The sequence below is a fragment of the Aulonocara sp. 'chitande type north' Nkhata Bay genome, linkage group LG12 (genome assembly GCF_057382095.1).
Source record: "Aulonocara sp. 'chitande type north' Nkhata Bay isolate Kocher_YH1m ecotype deep benthic linkage group LG12, A_spYH_male_GT1.1, whole genome shotgun sequence".
In the NCBI taxonomy this organism is placed as follows: domain Eukaryota; kingdom Metazoa; phylum Chordata; class Actinopteri; order Cichliformes; family Cichlidae; genus Aulonocara; species Aulonocara sp. 'chitande type north' Nkhata Bay.
The window spans coordinates 34,045,766-34,071,634 of record NC_141355.1 but is presented as its reverse complement, the minus strand read 5'-3'; the positions used below and the strand labels follow the sequence as shown (position 1 = coordinate 34,071,634).

The following is a 25,869-nucleotide window of genomic DNA, read 5'->3' as shown; positions in this document are numbered from 1 at the left end:
AAAATGTAAAATTGAAATACGCTTTTCCTTTTTATTGCGATTTTTGTTTTATCATTTGTAGTCCTATCCATGGATCAGGGCAGCAGTGCTGCTATGACAGCACAGGTTCTCTGGTGCTGACTGGAGACTCAGTTGGTGGAAGCACCCCAGACAGGGCTCACGACTGGGGCTCGCCACCCTACATTAAACCCCCACGGGTGCCAGGGTATTCCCACTGGCTTTATGATGTCATGAGCTTCTATTATTGCTGCCTGTGGTCCCCACACTGCCATATATACTTAAAACGTCGACCTTCAAGTGGGTGTCAAAACTACCGACCACCAAGAGCAGGTGAGACGACTCTTCAGTCAAGTCACATGTCTTTATTTAATTCATAGATGGGAATGAAAAGCGGGTATCAAGACCTGATAAAACCGTTTTTATTTGAGTCTTATATCAGAATTATTGACTAGTTAATTTTGTTGTTTAACTTCAGTAAGTAAGTCAGCTATATAAAAATGTGTCTTATACTGCATACTGCAGTAGTAAGTATCTTTTTTTTAAAAAGTCAAACATCCTCATTTATTGCTAAAATAAATAGGCCCACACTGAGTGTTTGTTAATCTTTATCCAAATACTTCTGTCTTCCTTGAACCTTATAATATATTCTGCAAACGGTCATTAGAGCAGCAGGTTACATAAGATTGGTTTGCAGGTAAAGTAAATGAATGACAGAATATTGCTGAGAGTTAAAATGTGAAAAACAAAAAACTGACTCCATCTCATGAGTTTAAAAACAACATCGCAACCTCTATGTTGATATTAGAAAAGCTCTGCGAGAGATGAGAAATAATTATGTTTGTGGGCATCGCTGCTTTTTTCTCAATGCCTCGCAGGTGTCGTCCTCGGGGATCCACATTTCATAACGTTCGATGGCCTTAGGTACACTTTCAATGGCAAAGGAGAATATTACCTTGTGTCGTCACCAGCAAAAGGCCTGAGTGTTCAGGCCAGAACAGAACAGGTGAAACTTAAGAACGGTGAGTCCACGTTTGAGGTGAATGGCCTGTCTGAATCCACTCTTTGATCCCCATGGTGTGCCTCTGGAATTTGCCCACGCATACTGACCTTAACATCGCGTGACGCATTCTGTCTTGTTTTGCATGCACTGTTCCTCTTAATGTTTTACACACTGAGAGGAAGCAAACTAAGCCCCTAGTTTAAGAGAATGCACTAGTGCTACAAAATGACAGCCTTGTTTTTTTACTCAGTGCTTCTTAGAGTCAGATGTGTTGAAGAAGAACAGATGTTAGCTTCGCTCGTTAGAATTTTTTCCAAGTCATTATATAAGAGCCATGGGCCAAGTGACTTGGAAAGCCAGATGCCATTAATAGTCCCCTCATTAGATCAATGTAGACAAACATCTGGATTATTTGAAACGGCAGAGACTTAAAGTCAACCTTTATTTCTTTTTTCTTTTTTTTTTAAATACATTTATATTATTACTCTGGTTACAAATAAGAGTTAGTAAGAGCCAAAATCTAAGGCCCTCCTGAAACGCACCATGTTTTTTTTTTCTACTCTTGGCCCTGTCTGATGTCATTAAGAGGGACTGTCCCAAATAGGGTTCTAATATCTTAAGCACAGAGTTCTGACTGTGACCACAGGAGCAGAAAAAATTGCTTGTTTCTGGCAGAGGATGAAACGAGTGTTTGTACCGAGACCCAGCATAAGATAAACAAGGAGCTGTAAATTATGTTAATTGAATGATAGGTCCCCTTTTATGTTGACTTCAGAGTACATAATGCATATTTAAAATGTAATTATGTCCAAAAACCAGGTACTTTGGCCAAAGCCACACGGCTGTCGTCAGTGGCTATGAAACAGGATGCATCAGATGTCATTGAGGTGCGTGTAGCAGGGGCCCATCTTCAGGTGCTGAGGAACCAAAACATCCTACCATTCACTGAACAGAGATGGATGGACCTACATGGTGAGGTGCTTTAGATTCTCCTGACTTGGTTAAAGCTCCGATAAAAATCGTTACACTTTTATTACCCAAAGTTACATCAAAAGAAGGATCTTAATTATTAACAAAGTAACTTTAATAAAATAAAAACTCTGATTTTGGAGGTGATCTTTTGTGATTTCCTGTCATTACTGTGCATTCCTCCAACAGTTTATTCACTGCTTTTTGTTCTCATACTTTTCTCATGTTTTCTTGCTTACATTTTAAGGTTTGCCTGTTATGTGATGCAAAGCCTGCAGACAGTTATTGTTTAGGATGATAAAACACAAGTTTTTTATAATTTAAACCATGCCTTGTGTTGCTTTAACTATAGTGGCATCACTATAGTCACAAAATGTGACTTATACATATTTTAGTTGCTCAGTTTTTTGTTTTATTGTTACATTTATTAAACTGGAACCGTTTGTTATAAACTCATGGATGAATCTATGTTTTCTAGGAGTGTATGTGTTCAGCCCCAGTCCTGGGAATGTGACTGTAATCTTTTCCTCCGGTGTTGGCGTGGAGGTTTGTCTGTATGAAGGAACCATGGCTGTGACCATGCTGCTTCCAGGAGAGTTTTACAACCACACCCAGGGTCTCCTTGGCTCAATGAACTCTGACCCATCAGATGATCTGACCATCCAACTCGGAGAAGTCATCTCCTCAGCTGATGCCACGTTGGAAGAAATCTTTACCTTTGGAGCCAGCTGTAAGTAAGAGAGCCTGTTGTTTGTGAAACAGCAGAAAATCAATCACATTGAGCAAACGCTGACAACCAGTTATCAATCGAAAACACTAAATGTGCTTATGAATCATTTTGTTTTTGCGAGCTCTTTTCTGTGTTTACAAAGGCAAAAGGAATATAAAGATTTGCTAATAATCCCCACATCAAATCGGTTTTTTCAGCGTTTTAATAAAAGGACTACATATTTGGCTCAATTTATGATAAATGTTTTGAGAGTGCACAGAAGGAGAATATGCAAGTTTTAAGTTAGCCTTAATAGATTTTAGAGAGTGAGCAAGTAAAAGCACATAAATTGGTGCTTTTCAATTGTTACAGATCCTTAAAAACTAGTGAACAGCTGACATACAATTAACCGTTTAACTGATTTCATGTGCTGTTTTAACTGAAACAGACACTCAAAACAAAACGACAGCATGTATTTGACTCGGCTCTGGGTTTTTTTCTTGCTTACATATTGTGTACTTCTAATTCTTTACTTTTCATACCACATTCTAGAAAATAATCAGTTTCATCCAAGGTTTAAAAATAGTTGTTTTTTTATTCAGAGATATGTCCCCTATATGTTACAGACCTTTAGTTTCACCATTTATAAGCCGTTTTGTTAAGTCCAAACCTAAATGACAGTGTGTAGTAATTTCACAAATATACTTGTATGGTTTTTGTTTTTTAACCAATGAAAATATTGTGTGTTTCTGCCCATAGGGAACATTTCAAAGAAATCCTCCCTTTTCACATATGATTCAGAGCACCTTTTGGATATGTATAATATCCCACCGAGCCATGACCCCACTTTTGTTCCAGCTTTTTCTCTACCCGAGAGCCTTGATGACCCTTTGGTGGCAGACATGTTGACGATGTGTTATGGAGAAGGTTCACAGTTTTGTAAATATGATACCCTGACGACTCGGGACCTCACAGTGGGAAATGCCACACTCAAGGCCTACCAGAAACACCAAGCCCTACTGCACGCCCTGAAACCAGGTACCACAGGAAATAAGAGGAAGCCTATTCATATGTAGTTTGTGATTACATGTTTATTCTTACTGTTTCATTTTAAATAAAACTGAGTATCTGAACAACACTGAACACCAGTGTTGTTACGTAGAAAGGATTATACATCACATTATGCCATAAGAAAACCTAATAAGAGAAAATATTAGTTTTGGAAATTGTTTTATAGTTATACGTCTGAAAATAACCCTTTTTAACCTTTTCTTTAATACTTGGCAGAGCACAATGAAATAATAGTTTAGTGTGTTATTCTTCCTTAGTGGTGTCTTGTGGCTGGCTTCCCACACCAAGGAATGGGTGGAAGAACGGGACTGATTACCTGGAGGGGAGCACTCTAAGCTTCGCCTGCAACAAAGGCTACATAATGTATGGATCTGCAGAGCGCACCTGTCTGGGTGATGGGACCTGGACAGGAGATCAGCCCTTCTGTATTACAGGTACGCTCTAAAAGTAAAGCCATAATAAACAAGAAGCTCTCTGAGAACGCAAATCTCTGCCGAGGCAGGGCACTCTGTGGGCAGTATTCACCTTTAGTCGAATTGAAATTGTATAAATTTCTTGTTTTTATACACACTTTAAGAAGTTTATAATTTAAAATAAATCTAATTTTGTTGGATTTTTGACCCCACTCTACACCCCTGCAAAATTTGATCAGATATCATGCAAAACTTTTTGAGCTATCATGTTTACAAACAGATTAATGACATGCGCGCGCACACACACACACACACACACACACACACACACACACACACACACACACACACACACACACACACACACACACACACACAATACAGTATATCTTTCTTGGCGGAGGTAATGAATAGCTTTCTGTGTTTGGTAAAATGAGTTCAGCGGATATGAATGTGAGAAAAGCAGCAATAATATGATCCAGTACTATATAACTATTGCAGACATTATTAATGAAAATCTCTCTTCCAAATGATTCATGAGCTGTCTTTTTAAGACAAACAAGTGTGTTGATGATCTGAACAGAATCACGTGCATTTGATCAATTTTTTTTTATGTCTTTAAAGATGGGAGATGGTGGATATTTCAAAACAGTTCCCATTGGCAACAGAGTTCAGTGCCACATGTCTGAAAAACATTTAGAAAAAAAAGAAGTCTCACTTTCTTTGTGATAGATTCCATATCTCAAACTCTTTGTAACTCCCTGCCGGCTGAGTCTTGTAGCATGATGTATACTGTCATTGGCACTGAAGTATAATATAATTTAGACTGGAGGGAAAAATGTGAACGCTGTAATTTCTCTGTCAGTTTAAACTTACACGTTTTGTGCTCCACAATTGGTAGCAGCTTCCTCTTGAAATTGAGATGACTGGTGAATCTCTTTCTTGTCATGCAGTCTTTTGGACAGCAAAGATTACATAGACTTGGCTCGCGGTTGCTCATGCAGACCTTCAGTAACAAAGCTATAAACGTCTGAACTTGAACGGGCTCGGCTTTGTGTCTGTGAATTAGAACCACCTGGAACCATCTAATGCTTTCATTCATCACCTCATCTAAGAACTCAAAATGAGTATTGTAGTTTTAAGCTGATGCCATCAGATGGCAGTATTTCCAATTGAATACTCTTAGTGTGGTCAGTACCAGTTCTCCCAGTATGTCAAGATTCGTACAGCATCAGAATTCATTTTGCAGCCTGATAACCAGAATGTTTTTTTTTCTGGTAACTTTAACAGAGTTTTTATTTTCTATGCTCTGAAAAAAGCCTCACACATATGCACAGCCAAGCTGCTTCCAATTAAAATCATTTTAATAACCTTTTTTTTCTTTTTGTTTTGCCTTTTTTGGCTCTACAGACGTGACAAATGTGTGAGCAACAGTTTATCTCACAATGTTATATTCACGCAGTATGCCCTGTTTGTTTGCATACTGCTTGTAATGCATGTACTTTCTGTAGTATGTGTTCAGTATATTCTTTGTAACATCAGTCGCAGAGTTTATGGAAGTAAAAAGAAAGTGAGCTGGAACGCAGGCCCAGTATAATGTGTTTGTGACAGAGCGGGTTAATGCCTCGTTTTGTGGAAATAAATGGTTGATTTTAAGAAAACAACTGGTAATGACATAGTAATTATTTGTATTGCAGTTAAATTAAGATTTGATGAAATGGTGCATCTGAGAAGTGATGAAGCAGAGAATCGAAAGCGCTTAACTTCTGATCCACCTCTGCTTTCGTCCTTTCGTGGCCTCACTCCTGCCCTCCATCCTTTCCTCGTTATAACCACAAACACAGACTTCCTCTTGATAGTGATCGGGGATAAATGAGCTTCACTGAAAAGATTTGGAGTCCCTTGTAACAAACAGCTTGGTACAGCTGGATACAATTGATCCAAACTCAATTATTAGCATATTGGTTTCATAACGTGGTTATCTAGAGCAGAACTGTTTAGAAATGTTTGTTATTAAGCCTGGTGATATCTCTTTGTTTTTCTCTACATCTGTTATTTTGCTTTCTTTTCACAGCGATCTCCTTTCTGACTTTTTTGCTAAGGTTTCATCTTAATTATTATTACATTATGCATAATTGGAAAATACCATGCATATCCCTTTTCTGACTACTTGAACTTGCGCGACTGTGATGGATGAGACTCCTGCGGTGTGTCAAAAACTCAATTTGAATTTTATTTGGGAGAAAAAGAAGAACTTTTGGGCCTTCAATTGTCACAATTAGGATTGGTGGTGAGCAAAGATTGTGGGCGAAGAGCACAGTAGTGCTACTGACCCATGGGGAGCAAAGTCATGCTGCGAAAGCTTGCAAATGTTGGAAAAAATGACAAGAATTCTCCCGGTCAGGCTCCTGACCTGATGGGCTGCCTGTGGCCTTAGACACTGTAAACTTTTCCACTGCTGAAAAACTGCTGGGTCATTGCAGTAGAGCGGTGATGTTCATCAACACTAATGTCAAGTTAGTTTGAAACAGGCTTTATACTTAGTTGAAGTTTTGGACACATTCCTGCTATACTTCTCATCTCTTTATGGGCGCAGAGTGCTCATAAAGGCCACGTGGTTTTATTTGTTTTTATGGTGCAAGATGTGGAAATTGTTGATTGTAGCTTGTGCTGTCTCTCTGACAGATAGGTGCACAAATAAACAGTCATATTCTGTGAGGTAGTGCTTTAATGTGACCGTTCTACACGGGCGTATACACACACACACAGAAAGGTGGGCCTTTTTAGCTTTGTGGCAATGATTATATTTGCTGTGACACTCTCGTTACACAAATCAGAGCTAACAACTGCAAACATGACCTGAGGTTCGGAATGGCAGGTGTTGCATGAGCTGTTACCTCCGCCATTCGAATGTGACCTCTAACCAAGTAAACATACTAAATACAGACAGAGCTGGAGACGCCCTGGTGGATCTCGCCTCCTCCCCTTAAATGAATCACTGCAGCACGATGTGCAGGCTGAACAGTTGCAGAATTGGAGTCACAGCTGAGATGAAAAGGCTGTGCCGCTGAACAACAAATGTGACCACATCCAGTTTGACTTCTTCTCTGAGTCACTTTAATGAGTTGCTGCTGAAATGTTGCCTGCTATCAGCAGAGGTGACAGTAAGTCCTTTCCATCAAAAGTGGATCTCTGTATGAATTTTCCCATCACTAAAATCCCCAGCTATTTGAGATGGATGCTGTACTTGTCGGCGTGCTTTTTTAGCCATTTTAGAGTTTAGGTAGTGGTGGTGCAGTGTGTTGTGAGGATAATGTTAATATCTTCTGCTAGAAAGATGGGAGTGTTGGAGAAGTGAAGGTGGAGTTTGGACTGAAAGTCCTCTGAGTGCTTTTGATCTCACGACTGACAGGGCTGTGAGAGACTTACAAGGTCCTAGAGCTTACTAGCATTGCTGTGCCTTGTCACGGTCTTCTGAAAAACAATACCCCTGGTTGAGTATCAAATGCATACCAATAACAGGTTTGGCCCACCTTAATGGCCTTATAATATTAATACAGTTTCTTGCGTAGAGGGGAAGAAAGTGATTAAAGGGAAGGTGACAGCTGCCAGAAGGGGATCGAGCAATTTTCATAGGGAGTAGTGACGTGGGTTGCAAGACAAAGCCTCACTCAATTTACTCGCTGTGGTTCTCTCTTAGATTCCCCTGAGATAGTGCAGCTGAGCATTGAGAGAGAGGCAAAAGTGGTTGGTAAATTCAGGTTGCGTAGGAGAATGAGAATTGAAATGCCAACCAGGGACAGCTCGAGACCTTAAAACCAGTCATGTTGCTCACATTTTAGTGTCTTGCTTGTGGCCATTTCTGTCACTGAAAGTCTCTAGTTGATAAATTCCACTTAGCAGGCTTTTTCACCTCTGTTATATTTTAATTTTGAGTTCAAGTTACATTTAATTCAAATTAATTCAACATTCAATTAAAAATGAACACAAGAATGTGAAGTCAGCAGTGTTGAATGTTGAAACATTTGACATGTGTTGTTTCACACTGTGCTGAGCAAGATTAGAAGAATTGCAGCAAGTACTTCATATGACCTTCAAACCGCATTTTTCTAACTGTTAGTATCATACGCAGTAGAAAAGATGGACGTGTACTATTGCATTACCCACTGGTTTGTAAAGTCCTGTTACAAAGCCACAGTTTCATTATTTTCACCTCAGCCATCTTGATATATAGAAACCAGATGTGATGAGTGCGGGGTGGATCTGACTGTGAAACTTCAGTTATTGATTTGTGACTGGCAAGTGACGAGCAGAGATGGGCAGTAACGCATTCCGATTACTTTTTTCAAGTAACGAGTAAAATAAGGGATTACTATTGCAAAAACGGTAATTAGATTACTGTTACTTTCCCGTAAGCACGCTGCGTTACTAAAACCGTGATTTTTTTTTTTTTGCGAGAATGTCTCATGACAGTGACGTAAGCGAGTGCGACGTTCGTGACAACAGCTGTGTGCAGATCAACAATGGATAATATATTGAGTGTGGGAGAGAGTATGAGCGTGCAGCGTTTAAAGCGTGGAAGTACTGACCTTACTTTGAGTTTGATTCCATAAAAAGTGACAAAAACATTAGCGTCCATTGTGCGTGGGAAGAAAACTTCTTTTTACAGCGAAAAAACCTCCCCAAAACTTCCAAGCAAGCACCGAGTGCGCTATGACGTAATGGGGAATTCACAGAGAAACTTGCGGATTCTTCAACTGACCGCGGCACACCTGCACCAGGGTAAACCTCCGCCTACCCCGCTCCAGCTTTACAGGTGAAAATAGAGCAACAGGACCGCTAGTGTTTGATTTTATTTATTTTCTGCTGTGTTTTACTTGCAAAAGAGACTTTTCCATTTGATTACATTTTGTATGATGGATTATGCAGAATTGGGCTGAAAAATCTATTGCTTTATCACCTATTCAGGTTGTAAATCGTGTTTTTAAAAGTAATTAATTACTTTTGAAAATGAGTAATCAGTAAAGTAACGGGATTACTTTTTTGGGGAAGTAATTAGTTACTGATTACTTTTTCAAGTAACTTGACCAACACTGGTGACGAGTCCACCAGCATGAACAGATAAGCCTCTTATGACTCTTAGAATGACCATAATTTACAAAAATAACTTATTGTTCTATTCACACATGTCACAGACATTGTGGTGGATGATCTGCTTCAGCTCATCTAAGAGCAGGTGTATGACAAAAAGGTTAGGTTCTGCTGATGCACAGCACTGGTATTTGCCTTTTCCTTAACCAAATAAGATGCATTCAGATGTAACATTGCCATTTTTCACCAGCTTTCCCCCCTGTGCTGCCGTCATGAAGACAAGATCACTTCTGGTTTTAAAACATCCACTTGCATGAAGCTCATAAGATACTTACTGATTTTTCTCCATCTTCATCTTCTTCATCTTCTTTACCTTCTCCAACAGTATGTGCGTAAGTGCAAGTAAAGGAAAAAATGTCTGATTTTTTTCTTTTAGAATGTAATGTGTGCTTTCACCTGCTGTTTCTAGTATTTGATGGACAAATAAAATCTCATACTTGAGTTATTGAAACTCTAGTCAACAAAACAGGTTAATAATTATTTTAAAAAGCAGTGAATCTTCTTTAGATCTAATGAAAACCTCTTTGGAGGTCGCCATTATGCATGAAAAACCCAGTCAAAGGAAAACAACAGAACCATTTCTGTTTCGTTTGTGTGTTCAAGGCTTTATTTTCAAAGGAGATTTTGTACCAATCTGTATTGTTACTCTGTAGCCACTGATTTGTGCAATCAACATCTACTTCACAAGCTACTCTACTTTTTCTGCTAAGTAGAGAAAAAAATGGGCAAGAAACAAGTACAAATGCAAGAAATTGAGGAGTGGATGTAACATAAATATATTTAAAAAATTCTGTGTTAAAACATACACATATGCTGTAGATGTCGATGCAACTACAACTACAACTGCTGTAATTTTGTGTTCAAAATCACATTTTTAAATGCCAGATGATTGACAAGCAGTGTTGTTAGTTAGCGCCTACCTTACTTTTTGTAAGTGCGGTGATGCAATGCAGGTTTTTTTTGTTTTTAATTTTGTACAGGGAACCTATAATGACAAAAGTTTCAATCATATACATGTTTCAGATTCCAAGAATATTTGCACCTGTCAGAATAACAAGAACAAGAAACGTCTTTGCTATTACCAAGGAGAGAAAAGTCAACAGAACGATTTTGAGATGGTATCAGCAATGACAGAAAAAAAAGGAAAGCCCAGAAACTTATCTCTATGTTAAGAAAAGCTTTACGCATTAAGAACATAGCTCAAGGGTGTCCGGGTGTGTTAGCGACTAGCAATTTCTTTCAGAGATAAAGACAAAGGAGTGCATTTTAATCAGTCCAAGCCATTATGAACTCATAAATATTCTGAGGTTGAATTGATAATATGTAACATATAATTTCATCTGTTTTCACTGTAGGATAGGTGAAGCAGGTGAGGGATACTCTCTGTCAAACCCTGTGATATTTATCATGTGTTTATTTCATCTCAGTGGAAATGTGATGCTTTCAACCTGAGTGCTGTTGCTCACTGTGGGTTTATTATTTGATCAGTGAAGTTTGAGTGGACTAACCAGATTGATTTTAATGGTAAAGATTATAACTATACTGGGAGCATGTGGAGGACTAGCATTCAGTCGTTGTGCAGACGTTTGATGTCAGTCCTGCTGCATCCAGATCTGATCCATTGATATTAACACAGAGTAGTTTAGAAGCTTGTGAAGCTATTAGTACATTGTCAGTGCGCATCTCGGTGTAGTTCTTTATTAGCTTTAGTTGTGCCTTGGTTTTTTGTGTTTTGTTTTTTTTTCACACAGCTGAGGTTATTTTTAAGGACCAGCATCACACTTAACATGTGCTCAAATGAAGACTCAAATAGAAAGTCGTATAGTTCATTTGTGCTTGCCAATTCCCAAAGGAACATTTTAGATTTTTTAATTTAATCACAGTATCACCTAAACAAGTGTGCACAATTTAGAGTCAAGTTATTTTTTTAAGCCAGGTTTATCATTTTAGTTTTGTTTAAGCCCGTTGGTATGTTTAAAAACTGCTACACTGCCTAGTAACTGTTGCTTTCTGGCTAATTGGCCAATCATACTTTTTTAAAATATTTTATGAATTGGTTTAGATGAGAAAATACCTGCGATTTGTTTTTTATATGAATGGCATACATAACAAAGTGATTCGTTAGAACAAAATGAAACAACAATAAGCTTTCTAATATGAGCACAGTGTTTGCCTGTTTAGCACAAAGGAAATTGTCAAATCTGATGATTCTCTTTGGTTCATATTCACTTTATACTGACTCACCATGCCCATGTTAAAATTCATAGGACAGTCTTTTTAATTCTGTACTTTATGTGTCTGTAGACCACTTGGCACTGTCCACTTGGTGCATTTATTCTTGTCTTGCTGTTACAACGGTTACTAACCCCTTCATTCTAGTTATTGTAATAAAATGTTTTGTATATCCAGTTAAATAATAAAGATCAAGGCTTCAGCATTTTAGCGTATTTTCCTGTTGTCATTTTCCTCTGTATACATACTGTCATCAGTTCCCTGCTGTAAAAATAAATACACTTTTTCAGTGTTAATATTACCAAAGTCTTTGTAGATTAAGTGTGCCTGATATGTCACCACAATGTTGAAGAACCAAACTGTCAAAAAGCAAGTGGGGGACTTTTATATTCAGTGTACCAGTTGGATGAATAATAGATTTTTAACACTGTGAGCAAAATTTATGTTGTGTGGGGAAAGAGTACTTTCTTTTTCTTTTTCACCCAAAATCACCCTGAGCCTGACACTATTTATAGTGCTCACCAGACTTATTTGTCTGGTGAGCACTATAAATAAATCTTGTACTACTTAATAACCATTTATGCCTCTGTGTGTGCTTCCTCGGCCACTCAACCAGTCCTTGGACACATAAACGTTCACTATATATGTAACAGTTTAGCCCAAAAAAGGACTTTTAGTCATTCATCATTTGTCACTGTTTATAAAGTTTCTAAGCTTGTGCTGAGATCTTAAAACAAGCTCACTGTTTTACAAACTCTTGATGTTGTTGATACTCCAAATAATAAAGTTGCGATGGGTGCATGACTGTTCTGAAGGATAAATAGTTTATAGCAGTGTTTAACTACATTCTTGTGATTTCTCACAGACGATAAAGTGGGCTTTGTTCTCGGTGCTGTTGGTTCCCTCTTAGCACTCGTCACTGTGGGAATAATAATCAGTCTACAAAACAGGAAACAAAAAAGGTGAGATGCTCATGATTTGCTACACATGAAAATCAGTATTTTTGTGCTTATGCCACTAAAAGTAATATAGGACACAAGAAATATAAAAAAGGTATGGCAGTGTTAGGAGTCACAGTGCTCTTCACAGCATTAGCAGCAGTTCTGCTGCAGCTTGATTTTCTGTTTCTCTTAATTAGATTTTTTTTCTATGAAAAGATGAATTCTCATTTTTTCACTGGATTCTTTTTGATTTGAGAGGTACAGTGTTGGTATCCACCAAGTTTTATTATGTTACAACAGTAAGTTTATGTTTATAGTGTGAAAAAAAGGTAAGATTACTTCACTAAAAAGTAAGAGTAAATGGAAGAGCATGTTTCTACTCTACCAGTATTCAGACTTTATTCTTGATGTCTGATTAATTAATTTGTATTGTAGTTCCTAAATATTCCTTTCTATTGTCTCTGAGTCTATTTAGAGTTCTTGATTTCTTTCTTCCATTTCTGTGTCCATGTTCTGTCTTCAGTGTCATCATGTTTGTTTACCTTCAGTCTTGCTAGTCTGTTATCTCTGTGTTTACTCCTTCCCTGAAGCTAGTTTTGAGTCTGGAATCTGGGGCTGTGTCCCAATTCAGGGTCTGCACGCTTGAAGTACGCGCACTACGCATACTACGTACGGTGCGTACTATAAGTACGAGAAGTGCGGAAGTGAGAGGCTTGTGAAATGGGACGGTATACGCTTCGTCGCGCTGTTCAGGTTGCCTAGCAACCATGATACTAACCGCGAGACACGTTACATACAGCTTTGTTTGACAGAAATGAAGGAGAAAAATGTTTTGTTGGTCATTCATTTTTGTCATGACATCACGACACACCGTCGCAGCAAGAGGGCGTCACCCGTCACTATGGCAACATAAACAAAACATAACTGTACAAACAGAACCCCGAACAGCCCTGACCCGCTACAATATGCTGCTGAGAATATAGCCCAGAAGAAGCGTATAGTATAGCTTTTATTTTGGAAAGAGCCATTTCTCTGTAATAAACTCTCTTTTCCAAAGATGAGTGATTCCTCAATCAGATACAGGGCTCGCAAAATCGCTAGCCCGACGTCCCGGGGCTAGCGATTTTTCCAGTCGGGCTACCAAAATCTATCTCTGCCCTGCCCGTCGGGCTATTGTAGGAAGGAAAAATATATGCCAATGATTTTGCATTCTTTCGGAAATGTAGCTGGGTAATTATGTCATTGGCATCGGTGAGCCACTGTCAATATGTGACATATTGAAATCGGGTTTGAATTTGCGCTTGTTTTTTGCTTTCACTTTGCAATCGCGCGAACTGTGTATAGAGAGCGACAGCACTGATCTGTGAGTGATGATAATTTGTGCACCAATTCCTCTGACATAGTCTTATTAATCGTTAGCTTACTACGCAAACATGACAAGTGAAATCTCCCGCAGCTTAAACATGTGAGAGGTTGATCGCGCAGAGAATCGCTGAGCGTTATGTGTGTGTGTGTAAAAGCAGCAGATATATATTTTAGTTCTGCTGAGCCAAATAAGACAGGTCAGGGTGAAGAAGTGACAGCCAAAGAAAAGCTTACCACAAAACGGAGAAGTTATGACAAATCAGACTATAAGGCAAAAAGAAAGTGCAGCTTTATGGTTTCATGGACAAAATAATTTCTGTGGCTGCAATATGATGAGCTAAATAACCAGGGCTGCACATAAGTGGTCCGCAGGTGCGCATTCGCTGTCAAAATTTAAAAAAAAACGCGCACAAGATATGAAGTTGCAACGCGTGTTTGTATACATAAGATTTTCTGGAGGAGGACAGACATTTGTTTAGAACTCTTAAAGATGTCGAAGAAGCTCCTTTAAGCAATTACTTTGGTGTTCCTCCACCTCCAAACAAATGTCAGAAGGAGTCCGAACCACAAAAGAAGCACGTATTCTCGGAAAAGTGGTTGCAGGAGGTGAGCTGGCTTCAAACAAATGATGAACGCACAGAGATGTGGTGCAGAATGTGCCGTGAAAATCCCACTCTAGCGGACAAAAACAGTGCTTTTTATATGGACGCAAACGCGCGTTGCAACTTCTTATCTGGTGCGCGTCTTTTATTTTGACAGCGAATGCGCACATGCGGACCACTTATGTGCACCCGTGTAAATAACATAATGTTCTGCCGGGTGTGTTGTTGGTTTTCTCTCGATTTCTGAGTCGACAAGCGCCTTTGTTACTGGGACCTGTCATTTTAAGAAAAGCCCCCATTAGAACCCATGAGAAATGCAAGAAATGCATTATTGCTCAGTCTGCAATATCTTTCCCAGAACAAACACCAATTGCAATAACATACTAAAAATAAACCTGAAAAATCTGTTTAGAACAGCGTACTATGTTGCAAAGAGTGAACTACCACTGGCAAAATTTAGCAGTCTTTGCAAACTTCAAAAAGCAAATGGCCTAGATCTTGGTTCCACTTGTCTCTTACCCGTGACTTCAGTGGAAATTTCAAATTCAGGATCTGACACAGACTGATTCAAGTCCTACACAGTTCTTACAAGTTCATAGAAATTTCTGTTCAATTAGAACCAAGTATTTGAGTTGATGATTGTAATTTTTGTACAATGTTGTAATTTGTTTTTCAACATTTTTTGATTAATGTTTTGTTTCCTTTACAATATTATACTTTAATGTATAATATTGTAACGGAAACAAAACAGGAAACAAAACATCAATCAAAAGAGTGCTCTCTTTTTTATTCGGGCTACTTAAATTTATTTTGGGCTACCAAAAACTGAAGAGTCCCTGCCCGAAGGGCTACCAGAGATTTTGAAATTTTGACAACCCAGAGATATATTTATTTTTTTAAATTACTTTTGTTTCAGCAACATTAAGTTTAAAAACTGTACTTTTGAGTTAAAATATATATATATAATTTTAATAAATGACAAATTAAAAAGGCATGAACATTTTTTTTGTATCGAAAAAATATCGAACCGTGACACCAAAGTATCGAACCGAACCGAACCGTGAATTTTGTGTATCGTTGCACCCCTTGTCTGTCTGTCTGTCTGTCTGTCTGTCTGTCTGTCTGTCTGTCTGTCTGTCTGTCAGTCAGTCATTATTAAACATTCGCACATAAATAAGTTACGTCATATTCACTACTTTTGACAGTTCACTCTGCGGCCGCTCCATCTTATTAGGGAAATGCCATATACATAAATGTAAATTTCAAAACTCAACCCCATCATTTCATTTGTTTTTGATTGAAATTGAATATTACTTAAACTCTCTTAAATTAACTTCCAATAAAAAAGGTTTATCATTGATTGAAATTCATTCAGAAAGGTTTAACGAATGAGCTGTCACAACTTTCAAGTACAAAGTTGTTATGAAGTCTGTCACATTTTCCCCCTTTTTCTTTTTTTTCTCCTTTATTTATTTATCCTTCTTATTTCATTGTACTGTATATTGTTACTCTTATTTGCCTTGTATGTCTACTGTACAAACTGAACTGGAATGACTGACTGTTCACTTTATAATTTCAATAAAGTTTGGGGGGGAAAAAAACAACCTCTTCGGCCGCTCGCTTCTGCCGTATTTTGCGGCAAAATTATCCACACCCACCGCTGCGCTATGAATTGTGGGATATATGGGACCACGAAGCGTGCACCGGACCACGCTTGATATTTGGGGAAATCGACGGCGCATTTGGAGTATGCATTTGAAGTACACTTCGAATTGGGACAGCCGTCGTCGCGTGGCGGTGACGTAACCGCACTTAAAATGCGTACTTCAAGCGTGCAGACCCTGAATTGGGACACAGCCTGGGTCTCTCTGTCTGTTGGTTTCCTGTCTTATTTTGATAGTCTCTCATCCTGTGAGCACTGAGTTAAGTTCTGTTTGCCCTGTTTCATTAGTCTAATTTAGTTCACCTTCCTGATTACCTCATGTGTATATTTAAGCCCTTAGTTTCCTTCTGTCCTTGTTGTGATCTCTTCAATCTCCGTCCGGTTGCCCTCACACACCCATTCATACAACCACTTTCTTATCTGTGCTTTTTCTGCCTAACATTTGCATATATTCATACTGTGATGGATCTGTCGGAGAGCAACTTGTGGTTAGTATTTTGCCAAAGGATATTTAGTATGCAGACGTGGATAGAATCACCATGACCTGTGCTACCTGCTGAGGTACAGCCACTTCTCAGGCATGCAGCATGTCCCCTTTATCACCACATCATGGGACCAGACGGCATTGTTGTTTCATAAATACACAGGATAATAATTTATTTTTTTCTGTCAAGGTTGCACAATAATCGTGTCCACTGTATTTTACCAACTGAATACTTTAAATTTGCACTTGCAGTAAATTTAATATAGCCTGAGCCTGAGACCCTGCATTCTCAAATGGGGCTTTTGGTTTTTCAACACCTTGTAGTTGATTGTGCTCTATAGTGTTTTATATTTGTTAAGCCATGTAAGGAAATTCTGACTTTCTGTCCTAAGAGAAAGCTTGGTTTGTATACTTATCAGATCCAAGTAATCACAAGCTGACAGCAGAAAGCAAAACTTGGCTCTCAGGATGATAATGCAGAGAAAACACTGCAGCTGATCAGTAAGATAAAATTACACTAATAGCAGATAACATACAGAATACATGCATGCATGTCTAAAAACTATGGTTATCTCTGATCTGTGTCTCTCTTTCTGTGTGAAGCAGCAATGCCAAGGTCTCCTCAGGTCAGGCACACTGTGAATTAAGACATAACTATTGCCTTGTTTTTGTTTGGTAGGCCTCCAGCCATAGCCACCCATATATCTTTCACTCAGTCTTTGATGAGATTATATGTTTGAAGTTGGAAGTTCTTGTCATCTTGTGCAAACTGGTACATAGCTAGAGGTCCTCTTTCCCTCTCATTTCCTCCCAAGTCACCTTTTTGCTGTGCTAGCAGAGACATACAGATGCAATGAATCCCACCTGCTTATTTGATATTCAGCATGTCCCAGCCTCCTAAACGTTACTCATAAATTTTCTTTCTGATCTGATCAAACCCATATACCCTGCAGAATCATGCAGTCCAGAGAAACAAGAGGCTAATAGTAGTGCTTGCTCCTGGGCATATACAAGCAAATTAAAGGCCTGTTTTATGGCCTCGTAGATTTCATTTGGGCTTTCCCCCACTATAACTATGGCAAGGGAGGGGAAAAAAGATGGATATTGGGAGTCAAGAGCCGCCTCCCGCTTCCAGCATCACTTGGGGCAGCGACTTGATGAAACTACTAGGTTTATAAGTCATAAGGGCAGGGAGCGCGCACACCTGCCCTCTCTTCTTGAAGTCTTGATCATAGGAGGCCAGGTGCAAAAAGATATGATGAGTGTCAAAAGGTCTGCAGATGTGAGTCAGGTGATCTCACACATACAGCATGCTGGTACACATACTGCAATTGGAGACCTAAGGTGCATACACACTAGAAAAAATACAAGTATGCTTTGAAAATTATGCAAACTTAAATTGATTGGTTAGAATTCCTTTTTATTGAAAAGAGCGGAATTTTATTTTATTTTATTTTATTTTTTTTTCTAAATGACATCAGAAACAGCAGTATGCGACATTACGTGATGGCAGAGCTTCAGTTCATCCTTTGTCATTTTTTTTTTTTTTTTTAATAAATAGGACAGGGGGAATGAATGAGAGAGAGAGGGGGAGAGAAAGAAAGAAAACCCAAAGGGGAGAAGAGACGGTGAGAAGGGGGGGGAAGAGAGAGAGAAAAAAAAACAAACTCCTGGGTCACCTGTATGGAGAAAAAACAAACAAACAAACAAACAAAAACAAACAGAGGAGACAGCAAACAACAAAGAGCAACATAATAATAGAGAAAACAAAGCACCATCACAATAAACTAGCTAGTCATAGATATCAATATTTACTAAATAATAAACGATATTGTGCAGCACGCAAGATAGACAGCGCACAGTGTGCTTTGAGGCAGCAGCCAAGAAAGCTTTAGTCCGCGTCTGTGAATACCCATGTGTGCATACCTGTGTGGATCAGCATGCTTGCATTCCAAAGGTTTCTCCATGTAATGATCTGCTAGGGAGTGTGGGGGGGCCACAGCCCCGTCCTCCAGGGTGTGAAGCGGGTATGGAGGAGATCAAAACTCAAAAAATCAAAAAAGAGCGGAATTTTAAATGATGTACAAAATACTGAGCCAAAGTAACTGACCATGGCTTAATTTATCCATCAGTAGAGAGTTTTCTCACTGAAAATAATTAATCACTACAAGTCTCATCCATGGTGGCCTGTTGTTATAGCCAAGCCATAACCCTGTTCTTTACCACACAAACATTAAAAACCACATCACATATCCAGCACGCTCACACTATTAAATTAGTGATTTGAAGTTAAACATTAACAGTCCTATGGGTCTTAGCACTCACCCATGTGGAACTGTCAAAATAGTCAAGTATATGTTATTAAACAACTAATTCTCAAAAAAGCGCAGAAAACTTTTAAGTAAATCAAATTATAAAACTAATAGAAATTAGGTTTAATTAAACATTTAATTTAAGGACACAGATTGTTTGTTTTATAGCAAATACTACTAATAATATAAAGTTTTTCCATATACAGTAGCCCAAGTGTGTTGAGACACCTTATACATTCACATGCATGAAAAGTCTCCTACGGACAAGTGCAGACACATCGATTCCTCTTCAACATCTGAAGCATATCAGGATGGAAGTAGCTGGGGTCTTACCGTATTTCAGATCATGTCTGGGTTGTGTGTCTGGAGGAAAGAAGCAGTGAAACTACACAGCTCTGTGTGTGCATGAGGCTATGTGTGTTTGTGTATACAAAGCTCGCAGAGCTCCTGAGCCTCTGTTCCATGTGTCTTAGACCTGCAGGGGTACTTTCCACATCTAGGGTTACTTTGCAGGTTTCAACAGGTTGACTGGCAGCTCACCACAGTAGTAGGAAAGTCATTACACCATATGATGTGAGTCTGTGTTTGTGTGTCTGTGTGTGTGTGTACTGTGATGTCTTCTCCACTTCTGCTTTATGACACATCAAAAAGGTAGAGGGGTGTTTGTCTGAATGTGGAAAAGGGTTCAGAATAGATTTAAGGATTGATGTGGGAAGCACATTTAGAAAAGAGAAGTAAACCGTCTCAACACCAAATGGTAGGAAACTCTGGTGTCTCACTTATGCATCTGAAAATATGACTTAAAAATAGCTCTGAATTTGGGAGGTTTCTTCTCTGCTTCTCATCATGAAATTTTAATCACAATCCAAATGTTGACATATCTAAAATGACTGTCTGTATCCCATTAGCACCTTGCTACTATCTGGCCTTTAAGTCTGACATCATTAGCCGTTTCTGGGTCCAAACTCCTCTTCAGGTCCCAAAGTCAAACGAACACTGCCACATGTCTGAGAGTTACAAACTGTATAAATTCTTTCACCTTTAATAAAATGATCAGTGTGGCTGCTCTACCAGGTGTAACAATGAAGTTTAACATCCAGGCATCCATGAAAACAGAATTTATTCAATTTAACAGAGTTAGAAATTAGCAGGAAGTTAGCTCGCTAGTTTCCACCTCAACATAATATACCACGTTCTGACTGAGAGATTTCTGAAAAATTAAGACGTACAGCTCTGCTATGCTATCACTGCCGGCATAAATGAAGACAAAACTAAACAGCAGTGACGTTTGTAGGGTTACTGAAGTTGGGCTAGCTGGTATATAATGATGTGGTGGCTAGCTACACAGCTGTGTTAGCATAATATAAACACATTAGCACAGTGAAGCTGGAGGATGAATGCTAACTTTTTTCCACTCGATAAAAGTTAGGGACAAATGGAACTGCATGGCAGGATGCTGTAAATGGACCAAACTTCAGTCAGGAGAACAACTGAGATAATCCATCCACAATACGAAGTTAGTCATTAACATACTGCTGCATGGGCTGCGCTGTAGTTACATCGTAAGGTTTTAAAGACTGAGCTTTAAAATGAATAGTGGTAATAAAAACCGAGAGAGGCCGACAGTGATCACCGACTTTTTTAGGGACTTGTTCAGATTAAATATAACAAGATACAAAGCATTAAAACATGTTAAAAACACAGCAGCCTCAATAAATGCAGAGTAGTTTGGATCCCGAAGCATATGTCATCACCGAATTGTGTCAGGACTGAGATTATTGCAGCTTGGTTCGTGACATGTTACGTATGATGGAAGCAGCCATTACAAATGTGTCCCTGAAGGGATGGACACAGTCAGGAACAATACTCGGGTAGGCTGTGGCATTTAAACAATGCTCAGCTGGTACTAAGGGTCCCATTATAATTGCTGTGCAGTGCCTCACACATCACACCATAAACCAAAGTTGATGTCAAACTGCTTGTCGCTAGCTCCCAATTTAGAAGGTCTTGCACCCCTGGATTGTGGCAACCACAGCAGGTATACTGGGCCTTAAGAGGCCCGAAGTATGCCAAGAAATGTATGCCAAGGTCTCTCACACCACTACACAACTACTGCTACTAGTGTGAACTATTGATACAAGGCAAGATGGATCCATGCTTTCATGTTTTTCACACAAGCTTTACTGTCTGAATGTTGCAGCAGACCATGCACTTTTCCAATCTTCTATTTTCCAGTTTTGGTAAGCCTGTATAAAGTTAAGCCTCAGCTTCCTGTCTTTATCTGACAGCAATGGCACTCGGCGTGGTCTTCTGCTGCTGTAGCCCATCTTCTTTAAAGTTCCAAATGTTGTGCATTCAGAGATGCTCTTCTGCATCCTTGGATTGAAAAGAGTAGTTATTTGAGTTGCTGTTGTCTTTCTGTCATTTTGGAAGCTCCATTGTTCTGATGCTCGGCTTAAATTTCAGCAGGTCTGCATGATTAAACACACTAAGTTGCTGCTGAAAAGATATTTGCAGTTTATCACGTGTACCTAACAAAGTGAAGGGTGAGTGTTTGTGTTCTTTTAGATTACAAAAAAATTGCTCAGATATTGCCAGCGCAGATGCTGAAATAACTTACTGATCTAACCCTGAATAACTACCGAAGTATGAATGATGATCTGTGAATAGGACTTAAAGGATGGGTTACTATTTTATCAGATCTCCCTTAAAACAATACTCATCCACTCAACATCCACGTTTTTAAAACTAGGTTTAATCTTTCTGTTCTTCAGAAAACAGTTCTTTCGTAATGCCCTTCCAGTCATTGTAGGATCAAATCCAGTCTTTTTAGTACACGTTTCCTTCTTTTCATCAAGTTCAAATGATCCCAATGAGCCCTAAGGTCAAAAACCACCTAATGCTTTACTACTGTAGTTTATGTACCACAGAAGGCATAGTACAGTTTCCTTTCAACATTTATTTCCTTGTTTTGCAAGTTTTATAAAAGCTGCTTAATAAAACACCGTCAATAAGAGCAATAAAATGCTTTTATTATGAGCCGAGTTGAAAATAATGCTTGCCCTGCTGCAAGGTCACCACACAATTTACTCGCAGTTAGTTTTGATTAAACAAGTGTTCTCTATTACTTCTACTACTCCCATGAAGCTGCAGGAGAAACAGTCTGGAGGGCAATGTTTTTCCCCCCACAGTAACTTTGGAAAGATGACAATGATCATCTTTGAAATAACAACACACCCAAAAGGGATTTAGGATGAAAATGTGTGTTTTTCTTGTTTGTTGGTTGCTTTTCAGGTCTCACTGTTTAATTTTGTTTTAGCAGTTTGTTCAGTGACTACCTCTTTTATCTGTATTTCCAGAGAAAGGAAAGACAAACCAATCCAGATGGTGAACCAACAGCAGCCTTGCTAAACTCTCAAAGTCCTTTTGAATTATGGATCAACCATATCAGCAATGGCCACAAATATGTTCAGAGCTGAGCATTTGGAAACCAACACACACAGTTGCACTACAGAATAGGACGGCGCTCTTCTCTTGACCTGTTGACTTTATCAAGAAAACCTCAGGCGTTAGGCTTTCAGTCTGTTGTTTGGCCTCATGTTTTTCTTCTTGTTTAGGTTGGAAAACCTCCAGGTTGTGGTAAATGGTGCATGGGGTGACGATTGAGGGAACTGAAGAAAAGGAAAAATGCCATGATTGTTTTTATATCCCAGTTTTGCATGACTGAACGCCCGATCTTTGCTAGAGAGAGAACTGTGTAAATACTACATGGACATATCATCATTACAATCAACACTCCCTTCTCCCGTTCAGTTTAAAATAGGACCAGATGTGTTCAGACTCATGTCAAATGTGAAGTGAACCTGACCAGTTTTTGGTTGAAAAACTTTGAACTCTGTTCAGCCTACGTGTGGGCTGGTAGCCTTCAGTCAAACGAAGGGCTTTGCTGAGTGACTGAGCCAGAGAAATCCGCAAATGTTACATAAAGTTCAACTTTTTGCACTCTGTCAACACTTGCTTTCTGAATCTTTGTGTACACGGAAGACGTTTGCCTTCAATGCTTTAAGAAGCTCTGTGAATTGTGGTTAATGTTTTTGAAATGTTGCCTTTAAACTAAACTAAAACCTTACCATATTTTAACCGTAAACTGAAAATAATGCAAAGAAAGAAGCTTATTTTTATGCCAAATCCTTTAATGTGAACTTCTCCCACTGGAAATCTTTGAACTACATTATATATCTGTATTTGAAAACAATGATCGAGTATCTATAACTCACATAAAAAATCAATAAATCTAATGTTGTCCCATGGTTTTCTAGTTGTTTCTCCTTTATATGTGTACACTACTGTTTAGAGCTCAGAAATAAAAGAATCGTCCATATTCGCCCCAGCAGCATGCCTCATCGGACAGACCGTCATCTCATGTTACCCCACGGTCTTCTCCTCCACTTTGAACCTGACTGGCTTCTCCTTTTCCAAAACAAAGCCCTTTGGGGGGGTAAAAGGAAACACAGTGACAGGGTCCCCTGTGGCTGATCTCTGCGAGTGATAGGTGGGGGTCCAGCTGGGGTAGAAGAAGGGTTTCTGTTGAAGGCTAATTGAAATAACCTGGCCTTCTGCACATGGAAGGCTTTGAAGTTTTTGCTGCATGTGAACGCTGTTTCCCGAATAGCAGTTGTGCAATGATGTATCTATTACTAGCTCCTGCAAACCCTGGCTATTACCGCTCTGCTATCCCTCAAGGACCCTATCGTTTTTCACATAAAGTCACATTAATGTTTCCTAAAAGCATAAATAAGTACACATGTTCCAACTTCCTCGACTTTGTTACCTGGTAACAGGTGCTGATACTCTTACAAAGGTCAAGTAAACCTCCCAGTGTGTCGATGTCTGGGGTCTTTCTGCACTATCAGCTCGGATTTGACTCACTTGCTGTATAATCTCCTAACTGGGTGCAAATTTCCCTCCTTTCATGTGTCAGTCAGTGCTTACAAGAGAGGCAATGGAGCAAGCCTGTTTGCAGAGTCAGATGCTGATTAATTGCGTATGGATGAAAGTAGAGGTTTTTCATCTCAGTGGGGGCCTGTTCTAACCCTCAGTGTTTACAGTCGCTTAACATCTCAATAACCCGCCGTAATTAGTTCAATCATATTCAAACACAAGTAAATGCTAATGCACTCTGTGCAAGCTTGTTGCTTTCACGTGGGACTTTTCCCATTTCTCAGATCTGCTCTACATCCCTAGATTATGAGGAAAGACTTCTGAAGTGGCTTTTGGATGAGGCTTTTGTTTTGGGTGTGCTTTTTGTTTCATGTCAACTGCAGCTTTGCAGGTGTGCTTTGTCCCTTAACTTCTAATGCCTCGTAGCTGAACAGCACCTTCTGATGTTCTCCTAATTTTAAGGCGTACGTTGAAATAAAGATTGATTTTTGGGATTAAGGTGTTTGCCCAAACACAGAGTTTTGTCACTGGCAACGTGAACACTTTACGTCGAAAAGAAGATTTTGGAAAAGTCGTCTAATCCTAAGATGGATAAAAACAAAAGCTTTGCTTTTTATATTGCAGTTATACTATATTTTTACATTGTCTTTTTACAAACATGACAAAATCCTAAAACCAACAGGCAATTAACAGACTAATTAAAAATCATCTTACTATCAGTAATTTACTTGCATCTGTATGTAGCACAACCACACAAAAGCTTGAGGTCAATTGGAAAGGCCCGTGATTTTGAAGGAATTATTCTTGTTTTTATGTAATATATTTAATATATTATAATTATAATTATAATAAAAATATATCAGAAATGTTGTAAATGCCAAAACTGTATAATGGGGTCTATAGTTTCAGGCCTCTGTGAAGTAGTTGATTCTCAAATCTAGAGAGTGAAGTCCCAGTTTTGTTTATCAGTTGTGCACCAGTGCCTCCCACTTCTATTGCTATTCTGGTTGGAACCAGTTTGTGCTGTTTTATGGAAGGTGTAGTATACACAGTTGTAAGAAGTCTTTTTTGGACAGTTTTCCACATGAAATAGCATCCCCTTTTTTGGCCCCCATATGAAGAGTATATACAGTATATCAGCGGTCCCCAACCTTATTTGCGCCACGGACCGGTTTGTGCCCGACAATATTTTCACGGACCGGCCTTTAAGGAGTCGCAGATAAATACAACAAAATAAAACTAGTACCGGTACCAAAAAAAAGACGATTTATTCATAACACACGTGAAAAGACCCAGGAAAACCGAGTTAGTTTGTTACGATAACAAAATAACGCTAAAAACCGATAAAAACCCAGATAACCATACATTTCACTCTAGTTCACTCTCGTCTCTACTCTCGTGGCCCGGTACCAAATGACTCACAGACCGGTACCAGTCCGTGGCCTGGAGGTTGGGGACCGCTGCAGTATATGGCCATCACTATGGCCATCTATGGACAGTAGTTTATGTAAAATCATTAGAATTTTTTTTTTCCTAATTATAATTAGAAAACAATATTATTACATGGAAAATTTTGCATTAGATATCACAATGTTCTACTTGAAAACAAAAATGGTGGTTGCTGAAAACAGGCTACTGTGCACCTCAACAGGCTGATTGGTGAGCCACAGCTGAACCCAGCATCTTTGTATATCAGACATTGGCAATTGGCAGTTGGCTGGTTCAGTTTGCACAGTGAGATTCATGTTTACTTCCACATGAAGGCTTCATGTAAAGAAGCCCAAATGCCATCTCGGCAACAGTTTTATAGTCAGATGAGACAAAGATTGAGCTTTTTGGTCGCAAAGACAAGATACATGTTTGGAGGAGTAAGGTGAAGCCTCGACATCTAAGAACAGTGTACCAGCTGTCAAGCAACTGTCTTGCTCTGGTGCTGTTTTGCTGCCAGTGGTAGTGGTAAATTGTACAAAGGATATGAAATAATGAAGGAGTATTACCTCGAAATTCTTCAACTTC

General features: G+C 39.0%; 1 protein-coding gene across 5 annotated transcripts in view; it reads left to right on the top strand.

Moving 5' to 3' along the window:
* The window catches only part of susd2 (sushi domain containing 2), a 33,924-nt gene extending 10,709 nt beyond the window's left edge, over positions 1-23,215 (top strand). For 3 of the 5 annotated variants that reach the window (XM_086315256.1, XM_086315257.1, XM_086315260.1), the window contains 8 exons: positions 62-330; positions 876-1,019; positions 1,820-1,972; positions 2,448-2,699; positions 3,438-3,716; positions 4,007-4,183; positions 12,411-12,507; positions 22,272-23,215. In XM_086315256.1, coding sequence (XP_086171382.1) covers positions 62-330; positions 876-1,019; positions 1,820-1,972; positions 2,448-2,699; positions 3,438-3,716; positions 4,007-4,183; positions 12,411-12,507; positions 22,272-22,323 — 1,423 coding nt within the window. In that variant the 3' untranslated portion in view covers positions 22,324-23,215. The remainder of the gene's footprint in view (positions 1-61; positions 331-875; positions 1,020-1,819; positions 1,973-2,447; positions 2,700-3,437; positions 3,717-4,006; positions 4,184-12,410; positions 12,508-22,271) is intronic. The other 2 variants (XM_086315258.1, XM_086315259.1) reach the window with 2 other exon arrangements.
* Positions 23,216-25,869: the final 2,654 nt, after the last annotated feature.